Source organism: Alexandromys fortis, unplaced genomic scaffold (assembly GCF_014885135.2).
Source record: "Alexandromys fortis isolate MF-2015 unplaced genomic scaffold, M_Fortis_MF-2015_v1.1 scaffold_124, whole genome shotgun sequence".
Taxonomy (NCBI): Eukaryota; Metazoa; Chordata; class Mammalia; order Rodentia; family Cricetidae; genus Alexandromys; species Alexandromys fortis.
The window spans coordinates 793,746-803,870 of NW_026067995.1; the positions used below are offsets into that span (position 1 = coordinate 793,746).

General features: G+C 38.4%; 1 protein-coding gene across 1 annotated transcript in view; it reads left to right on the top strand.

Moving 5' to 3' along the window:
- The window catches only part of Gtf2b (general transcription factor IIB), a 19,307-nt gene extending 9,654 nt beyond the window's left edge, over nt 1-9,653 (top strand). The window contains exons 3-7 of the mRNA XM_050160208.1: nt 2,961-3,094; nt 5,741-5,887; nt 6,020-6,149; nt 7,759-8,040; nt 8,894-9,653. Of these exons, the coding sequence (XP_050016165.1) occupies nt 2,961-3,094; nt 5,741-5,887; nt 6,020-6,149; nt 7,759-8,040; nt 8,894-9,027 (827 nt within the window). The 3' untranslated portion in view covers nt 9,028-9,653. The remainder of the gene's footprint in view (nt 1-2,960; nt 3,095-5,740; nt 5,888-6,019; nt 6,150-7,758; nt 8,041-8,893) is intronic.
- The last annotated feature ends 472 nt before the right edge of the window (nt 9,654-10,125 follow it).

The window sequence follows — 10,125 nt, forward strand, 5'->3', positions numbered from 1 at the left end:
AATAATTTTTTTTCTCTAATAATGCTGTGCTCTTTGAGTTGCCTTGGTTCTGATTCTCCCCCCGCCCCCCAAGACAGGGTTTCTCTGTTTAACAGTCCTAGCTGTCCTGGAACTAGTTCTTCTAGACCAGGCTGGCCTCGAATTCACAGAGATCCACATGCCTCTGCCTCCTTAGTGCTGAGATTAAAGTTGTGTGCCACAACCACCCAGCGGAAATTTGATTCTTATAAATGCTATTTTGAGCAGTTATGTCTAGAGTGAGTCATTTAGATCATTCCACATATTTGGAAAACTTCATTGTCCATTGCTGGGCTTTCTGTTTATACTATATACTAGGCCACCTTGTAATTATTATTTTTAAAGTCCATTTTGTCTTTTTAAAAACAGTATAAAGCAATCTCTATAAGGTACTTCGATGCCAAAAGGAAAATGTTATGAAATGAAGTATTTTAGCTTGCTGGTGCTTTATCTCTAAATATGCAGATAGAATTACAGCATGTGGACACACCTGTATGCGTTTCCACCTGTACGGTTTTCTTGATACATTCATTTTTGTCCCTTGAAAACGTAACAGTTAGCTGGGCCTAGTGGAACAGTAATATTCCAGCTACTAGGAATTATAGACAGAATTCAAGTTAAATACCTGCCTCGGCTGGAATGAGTCCCAGGCTGGCCTGTACAATTTCCTGAGACCCTGCCTCAAATAAAAGCAAAGATAAGGCTGACAGTGAAGTTCAGAGAACACTTGACTAGCATGCTCAAGGCCCTAAGTGCTTGAAAAAAAATTATATTTGCTTCATGTATATACAGCTATATATAAGTTAATGACATTTGATCTGTTTAACTTTTCAAATTTGGTAACTGCTTTGAAGACCACAGTAATTTATGTTTGTGTGTGTTTTGTTTTTATCTTGCTGACTAGGAAAGTTGGCCTCATTGACTGTTTCTGAAAACACAAGTGCATGGGAACCACACAGTATCATTTTCACTTAACCTTGTCCTTCCTTGGAGTCACAGTCAGGCTGGCATGTTAAAATGCCTTCTAATGTGGGTCTTTGTTCCTTTCTCCCTGCTTTTTCTCAGTCCATACGGAGACGGCAGGTGAGGACACAACTCTCATGCTTGTCTTTCTTCACCCAAACATGATTGTCTAGGAAATACTCTAGCTACTCGAGGTGCTCTTGAAGTTCAACGAAAACTAAATTTATCAGAAGCCTTCATTAACAAATCATTCTGTTATATAGTAACCTACTTTCTTAAAGCACATTACTGGGTTTAGATTATAATTGCTATTTTGCATATTGCATTTTAATTAATGTGTTCTTTAAAAGTTTTGATATGCTCTACATTGAAATGATCATTTCACCCCATATTCCTTTGTCACTAAGGAGCTGCAGAGCTCTGGAGTCCTTTAAAACTAAGGGTCAGATGAATGCCTCTGTCATCACCCCCGCCCCCTCCCCCAAAATGGAGAGTGAGAACATCTGCCAGTGTTTAGACATTGAGAACGTACATGCTTATACAAGTGCATTAATTCATTTAACCTTACAGTTTTTAAAATGTGCCGTTATTAAGGAAATCTGAAGAAATAAGGCATAGAAATGAAATAAAATGGTGTCATAAAGATGGCTCAACAGATTAGTGCTTCCTACCAAGCCTGTCATACTGAGTCATCAGTCTGAACCCACATGGCAGAAGGAGAGAATTATCCTCTGACCTCTACACGTGTATGGTGTATGTGCCTTCCAACACACACAATAAGTAAATGTAATTAAAACTTAAGATTTTTATTTTAAATTTGCATACGTCTGCATCTGTGTGTGGATATGTGCACAGGAATAAAGTTCCCATGGAGAGAGCATGGATCCTCTGGAGCTGGTTTTAGGTGGTTGGGAGCCACCTGATGTGGGTGCTGAGAACCAGGTTTGGGTTCTCTGGTGAAATCACATATGCTCTCAACTACTGAGCTACCTCCTCAGCCTTCCATTTAATTTTTTTAATTTAATAACTTTTCCAAAGCTAAGCAGCATCTTGGTACAACATCTGTAATTATATTTGTTGACTGTCCATACTGAAAGGCATTGTAATTGCTGGCAAAAATGAACAAGGTACAGTTCATTGAAAGAGTTCAATGGAATTGGTTGGAAGCTTATACACATTTCACTTGTAGCTGTGGGATCTTTGGCCAAATAACATGAGTTGTGAGGAACAGTGAAAGGGGTACCTGTGTTTATGTAGCTGTGGGGATTAGTTGGTAATATTTACAGTGGACACACTGACCAACATGTGTTTTAATATTCAGTGTTATCTCTGTCTACTTTAAAGATATTTCCAGACACTGAGCTCCTCCCACTAAAGTAGTGACCAGGTGTTTTGATATCACACACCTAATCATAACCTCTTTGCTTGAAAAGTGTGCCTGCTGCCTTTTAAAATTTTATTCTGAGTCACCTTTCTCTCTCTCTCTGAGATAAGGTCTCACTGTGTAGTCCTGGATGGTCTGGAATTCATGGGGGTCAGATATCTATCTGCCTCTATCATCTGAGTCCTGAGATAAGAGGCTTGCTCCACTGTACCTGGCTTCAATGTTTTTCTTTGTATCACATAAGAATAGTTTTATTATTTTGCTTTGGTCATTGAGGTAAGGTCTTGCTATGTATATGTAGTCAGTATAGCCTTGATTTTTCTCTATTATGCCTCAGCCTCCCAAATACTAGGATTATAGGCACATACTACCACACCAGCTTTTTCTTTGTATTATTTTTAACCAATTTTTTCTTCTAACAGTTGGGATATGAATAATGATAGCATACTATTTACATAGTTTATTACTGGACTAGCAGAGCAGACATGTAAGACTAAGCTGGAGCCCAGGTGGCCAAGTTGAGATGCTAGCGATTAGCCAGCATGGGGAGGGCACTTCTGTTCCTGTCTAAGTAACTGTGTGCTTACCTCCTTAGGGGACCGGGTTATCGATGTGGGATCCGAATGGAGAACTTTTAGCAATGATAAAGCAACAAAAGACCCTTCTCGAGTTGGAGATTCTCAAAATCCTCTTCTGAGTGATGGAGATTTGTCCACCATGATTGGCAAGGTAATAATTCCATTTAATAGAAAATGCCAAGGTGGGGGTGAGATAAAGATCTGGAAAGTTAGGATTTTTTGCAAAAGTATCAATCATTAACCCAAAGGAGACTCTTGACTTGGGAATAAGATTTGCCAGTGTTAGCACTGTGGAACTCTACTGATCTGGGTGTTTTTCCTATCATGGAGGGAAGAACATGGAATCAGTGTAATAATCTTGGGCTGGGATTAAGAGCTACTATTCTGGAAGATGTGGATTTAATTCCCAGGATCCACACTGTGACTCACAAACTGTTGACTCCACTTTCAGAATGGCCTCTACTGGCAATAGTCAGGCACTGGTGCACAGGCACACATGCAGGCAAATTACATACAATTACAAAAACAGTTGTTGTATAAGCCTTTTTCTGGGAAGATGCAACACGAATATCTGTTTCCCTAAAATTTGGAATCACTGTCTCAGACCCAGCATAGGTATGAACTCACAGAACTGCAACCTTGAGCATTTGCACCACCTGCAGGCAGCAAGCCAGGATGGCTACACTGCTGATCAGTGCTGATGACTGTCCCTGAAAGACTAATCATGGAAGTGTATGCTAGTTTAGAACTTCACTACTGCACAGTCTGTTTTTGTTTGTTTCTTTGAGTGAGGGTTATCACTATACAGCCCTGTAACTAGCTATGTATGTAGACTGGATAACCTTGAACTAACAGATGCACTTGCTGCTGCCTCCCGAGTGCTAGGATTAGAGGCATAGTGCCAACATGCTCAATATGACTTTTTAAAAAGATCATTATAGGGCTGGAGAGATGGCTCAGAGGTTAAGAGCATTGCCTGCTCTTCCAAAGGTCCTGAGTTCAATTCCTAGCAACCACATGGTGGCTCACAACCATCTGCAATGAGGTCTGGTGCCCTCTTCTGCCCAGCAGGCATACACACAGACAGAATATTGTATACATAATAAATAAATATTTAAAAAAAAAGATCATTATATAAAAAAAATCATTATTGGGGCCAGAGAGATTCAATTGGTACTCTTGTGGAGGACCTGGATTTGATTCCCAGCACCCACATGGTGGCTCACAATCATTGTAACTTCAGTTCCAGGGGATTAGATGCCCTTTTATCAAGGAGATCTGTATGCTGTTATTTAATACTAACAGATATTAATTTTTATACTACTGCTTTCAACCTGTATTTGCTGTTTTCAGCAAATTATTGTCATAACACTTTTAAACAGATACACATTGTAGTCTGGGGCAGGGGCATGGAGAGTCTTCTTTTTTCTGTTTTTTTCAGATAGGGTTTTTCTGTGTAACAGTCCTGGCTGTTGTAGACTAGGCTGACCTGTAGCTTACAGGAATCCACCTGACTCTGCCTCCTGACTGCTGGGGTTAAAGGCAGTGTGCATGGCCAAAGAGTCATAATTTAAGATCATAGCTACACATTAGTTTAGACTGTACAAATTGAATGCATGGGAAATCCATGGCACATAAGTTTGGTTGTTACATTATTCTCTTAAAGTCATGTTAAACAAAACAAGACTGAGTAGACAGGAAGATGTAAGTGTTGTCTGTTTTTTTTGTTGTTGTTTTGTTTTTCAAGATAGGGTTTCTCTGTGTATCCCTGGCTGTCCTAGTACTCACAATATAGACCAGGTCTATCTTGAACTCAAAGATCTGCCTTGTTTCTACCTCCCAACTGCTGGGATTAAAGGCATACACCAGCATGTTCTGTATTTGCTCCTTTTGAGAAACTCAATGCAGAAATTTACATACACATAATTCTATTCCTGTAATCACTGGGGTAGAGGAATTATATGTATTATGAGACTTCAGATTTCATCAGTGCTTTTCTTTTAACAAACAAACTCTCTTGCTGTTTATAGCAGTAGCATTTTTTTTTTAATGATTTTGTTGGGCATTTTGAACTCATAGACATAGGGCCTACAAATAGCTTGTGGTCTCCTTCACAGAGCTTCAATTACACATTCTTTATCTGGCCTTTGCATGTTACAGCATGGATGCTTTAGTGTGCACTCCTGGAATGAGTTTGACCTTTACCATCAGTTAACAAGCATTGCTGTTAAGCATCAAAGCTACCTGGCTGTGATCTTTACTTAGTGCGCCTGGAGCCTTTTCCTACTAACCAGATTGTTTACTTAGGCCTGGAAGAATGGTTTTTATACACAGAGAACTGCCTGTTTCTAATATTATGAGTCTTTATCAAAACTGCATTTTGAGTTTTGTTCACATAGCTTTATATGGTACCTTTAAAGATCATGTGATTTTTCTTAGACATGTGATTATGACATTTTATATTAACTATTCTCTAGTAGGTGTCTTTCTTGTATTGACTAATCTCTACTTGATCTTGTATGTATATTTAATATGCTTTTGCTTTCTGTTTTCTGACATATTTTGTGTCATCTATAAATTCAATTGGACTTTCCCTTTCTATTTTCTGTGTTCTGGAACAATTGTTTAGTTTGTCTGTGAACAAACTTCTTTAAAGCATCTTCACCTGGAAGTTTCTGTTTGAGGCACAGGCTTCACTGGATACACGTAGTCAGATTGTATAAATTACATTTTCATAGAAATTGTCTGTTCAAAATTTCCCAAAATGTTTTAGCAAGGTTAACTCTTTGTCTTATAGGGTACAGGAGCTGCAAGTTTTGATGAGTTTGGCAATTCTAAGTATCAGAATCGGAGAACAATGAGTAGCTCTGATAGAGCAATGATGAATGCTTTCAAGGAAATCACAACCATGGCAGACAGAATCAACCTCCCTCGAAATATAGTTGTAAGTTCTTGTCCATGTGCTTTAAGCTATTCTGACATTTACTCTGCATAATTTAATGAACACATAAAAATTTGATATTGTAAGTAATTAAATGGCCTATATTTAATTAAACTTAGTTTCTTTGCTTTGAAGGATCGAACAAATAATTTATTCAAGCAAGTATATGAGCAGAAGAGCCTGAAGGGAAGAGCTAATGATGCGATAGCTTCTGCTTGTCTGTACATTGCCTGTAGACAAGAAGGAGTTCCGAGGACATTTAAAGGTAAGGCTTCAGCTGCCCTAAGTAGAGTCACTTAACAGATAGTGCTTGTCTTCAGCATAGCATGCAGTAATCCATGTACATGGCTGTGATGTTTTAAAATTAAATGGCCCCCAAAGGAAATGGAACTATTAGGAGGTGTGAGTGTGTTCTTGTTGGCGGAAGTGTGTCTTTATGGAGGCAGGCTTTGAGGTCTCATATATGTTCAAGATACACCCAGTGTCTTTTTTTTTTTTATATTTATTTCTTTATTATGCCTACAATATTTTGTCTGTGTGTATTCCTGCAGGCCAGAAGAGGGCACCAGACCCCATTACAGATGGTTGTGAGCCACCATGTGGTTGCTGGGAATTGAACTCAGGACCTTTGGAAGAGCAGGCAATGCTCTTAACCTCTGAGCCATCTCTCCAGCCCACACCCAGTGTCTTAATCCATTCCCTGTTTCCCTCTAATTAAGATGTAGCCCGCACCATGACAATCTACACGCCCCCATGTTGCACCATAATGACAATGAACTAAACTTTTGAAATGTAAGCCACCACCCCAATTTTTCTTTGTACGACTTGCCTTGGGCATGGTGTCTTCACAGCAGTGGGAACCTTTAAACAACGACATTTGCCAGTGGATCTTTATTTTGTTCTTTGACAGAAAAGACAGTCTTCTTTGCAAGCTGCTTTCCGCAGGTGACACCATTTTAATAGCTACTCTAAGTCCACTGTCCACCTGACTCTGCTTTGTGGGCTAGAAGGCCTGACATGCTACAGGGGCTTTACACTGGGGTGACATCTGTAACTGTGAAGAAAACAACTACTAGCTAGCTTCCGGTGCGTGTCAAGTCTTGGAAGAAAGGTCTCAATGTAATTTTTTCTTTTTGAGGCCTAGTGATAACAGTTTTGTGCAAGGCAAAGACTTTGAGATCCCTGATGACTGCTGGGTTTTGTCGAGCTTGTGTTTACTCAGGAGTACAGGACAGCCTACTCCCAGAGTTTCACTGTGATCCATAACTGACTTCCATTGTCTGGGTCCAGGTTGGACACTACATTCACCATATATCCAATGAGTATCTTTCAAGTTTTCCTGTGTCAAAGTGAAGAGTCAAGGCTTACCGCACATCTTTTGGACTGTAACTCAAGCGGTGACTAACATTTTAGCTTATTTAGAGATATAGCATGTAGATAAAGAGTATACATGCACTTGGCATTCTTCAGCTTGAGTACTTTCATTCTCCTTGGAACATTCCTTACAAAGATTAACATATAAGTATCTGAGAGGTTTTTGATTACTTAGAGAAACTTGTATCTTAATAATAATAAATTGAAATAGATAAAAACATTCCTTACAAAGATTAACATATAAATATCTGAGAGGTTTTTGACTACTTAGAGAAACTTGTATCTTAATAATAATAAATTGAAATAGATAAAATTTTTATTTTGAAAGAATACAGCTTCAATTTAAGGTATGACAAAAATATAAACTGAGAATTTATTTTTAAATAAATAAGTCATGATTAAATTTTTAACAACTAGAATATTTTATTTTTGTAAAAAATGATAAATTACAAAATGAACCTTGTAACTTATGCATTTTTTCAATTTTATTTCTCTTTTAGAAATATGTGCCGTATCTCGAATTTCTAAAAAAGAAATTGGCCGCTGTTTTAAACTGATTTTGAAAGCTTTGGAAACCAGTGTGGATCTGATCACAACTGGGGACTTCATGTCCAGGTTTTGCTCAAACCTTTGCCTCCCCAAGCAAGTACAGATGGCAGCAACACATATAGCCCGCAAGGCTGTGGAGCTGGACTTGGTTCCTGGCAGGAGCCCCATATCTGTGGCAGCGGCAGCTATTTACATGGCTTCCCAGGCATCAGCTGAGAAGCGGACACAGAAAGGTAGGATCTTTATTAGGAAGTGTGCCGGACAGATGGCAGGGTTGGGAGTTGACGGTTAAGAAGGCCAGTGATTCAGAACCCCTCAGAAGCATTAACACAGAAGGAAGTAGGTTGAAATATAGTTCTGTTCATTGAGAGTATCTGCTGAGTGTGCCCGAGGGCCTGGCCCAGCACCTCAAAACAAAACAGACATAAAACACCTTTAGAGAATATAGAATTTTGCTTTTAAGTGATTAGAGGCATAGTCTTTCTTGTATACAAGTCTCCTTTTCCTGTTTGAATTTAATTTTAATTTGTATCTTTTATGGGAGGTTTATTTATTGGAACATGAGCAGCTTACTAGTGGTTATATATCACTGAAGAAAATGTTACTAATAGTTGTCAGTGGTCCCTCGGGGAGGGATTGTACCTTATGGCCCTTCACCGTGTTTTTGTTTGTTTGTTTGTTTGTTTTGAGGCAAGGTCTCATGTATCCCCCAATGGCCTCAAACCTGCTGTGTAGCTGAGGATGATCTTTATGCCACCCTAGGGGTAAACCTAGCTTTGCACATGAAAAGTATATATTGTCTCAAGCTTTCAATAATATCTGGCAAAAGCAACACAGTGCCTGTCACTCATAGTGCCATGCTCTGGGTTGCTTTGCATATATTATGTCTTTTAGTATTACTAAGATACCTTTAAAGAGGCCTGCCAATATCACTATTTATATTGACTTTGACTCTTGTCATGCCTATTAAAATGGATTTTTCATTATCAGTTTTAAAAAGTGAAATTGAGAGTTTTTGTTTTGTTTTGTTTTGCCCTTTGGTAGTAAGAGCAGATCAACTGAATGGCTTGGTTTTTTGTCCTTTAGAAATTGGAGATATTGCTGGTGTTGCTGATGTTACAATCAGACAGTCCTACAGACTGATCTACCCTCGGGCTCCAGATCTCTTCCCTTCAGACTTCAAGTTTGACACCCCAGTGGACAAGTTACCTCAGCTATAAGTTGAAGGAATTAAGTGTCATACTCTCATGTACATGGAACTTTATACATAGCATACATTGTGCTGGTTGAGCCTTTAATGAGGAAAAAGATGGTACGCATTCCAGAGCTAAATATTATTACTTAGCATTCTGTATGTATATATTAGTGCAACATATTTAATGATTTAAATTTCTTACTGAATCTGCTTTCTTTTTTAGTGATTAGGAAACAGTATTTTCGAAGATATTAAACTATGTAATTCTCAAATAAAACATTTTTTAAAACTAAAGTTTTTGTTATAACATAAAATTTATAATTATAAATTCTGTATATTATTACAGGTAATAGAGCTGAGAAAGCTTTGTTTCCCATCATTTTTATATTTATGTTCTTAATTAAGTCATAGAAATAGCAAAAGCTTGAGAACCATTGTTAACATCTATAACACATTTTGTAGCCTTGAGTATCCAAACCACAGGCACACATAAGAGGTTGTGTGAGAGAAGTAATGAGCTAGGTCTTGAAAAGCATCAAACCGTGAGGCAGTGGAAGCTTGTTCTCAATGAGCTTGTAAGCAGAAAGGATGATGAAATAAAGGCAGACCAACTGATTAAAATTTAGAATGTTAATAAATCATTTTACAGAACCGGCTTGTCTAAGGTTCTTATATTTATTGGGATATGCCAAGGGTACTCTACTTTGTATGGCAATTACTGGATCCTAGGAATGTCTAGGAATTGTTTTAGTTCATACCATTTATAATCTAAATATTTTGCATGTCAGTGTTGAAGGTATCTTAACTTAGGCACTAGAAGAGAAAACTAAAAATTTTGCCCTTTAGTTTGAACGGGTCACTTGACTCTGTTAGACATCACTAATATAGACTGCTGGTTCTCTACAGTCATTAGCTCTGGGGGTACATTCAGATCTTGGTCAATAGAGGACTTTGACCCCTGTCATTCTACTGCTCTTGGAAGGAGGATGGGCATAGGAACATGACCATTATTTTTTCCTTAAGTGAAACAAGAGTACTTGCTTGCATTAAGTGGTATTGCACAAAGATAGGTAGAAACAGATGCTTGGAGACTGCAATCCAAGTGCAGGACAGCACACCTGGT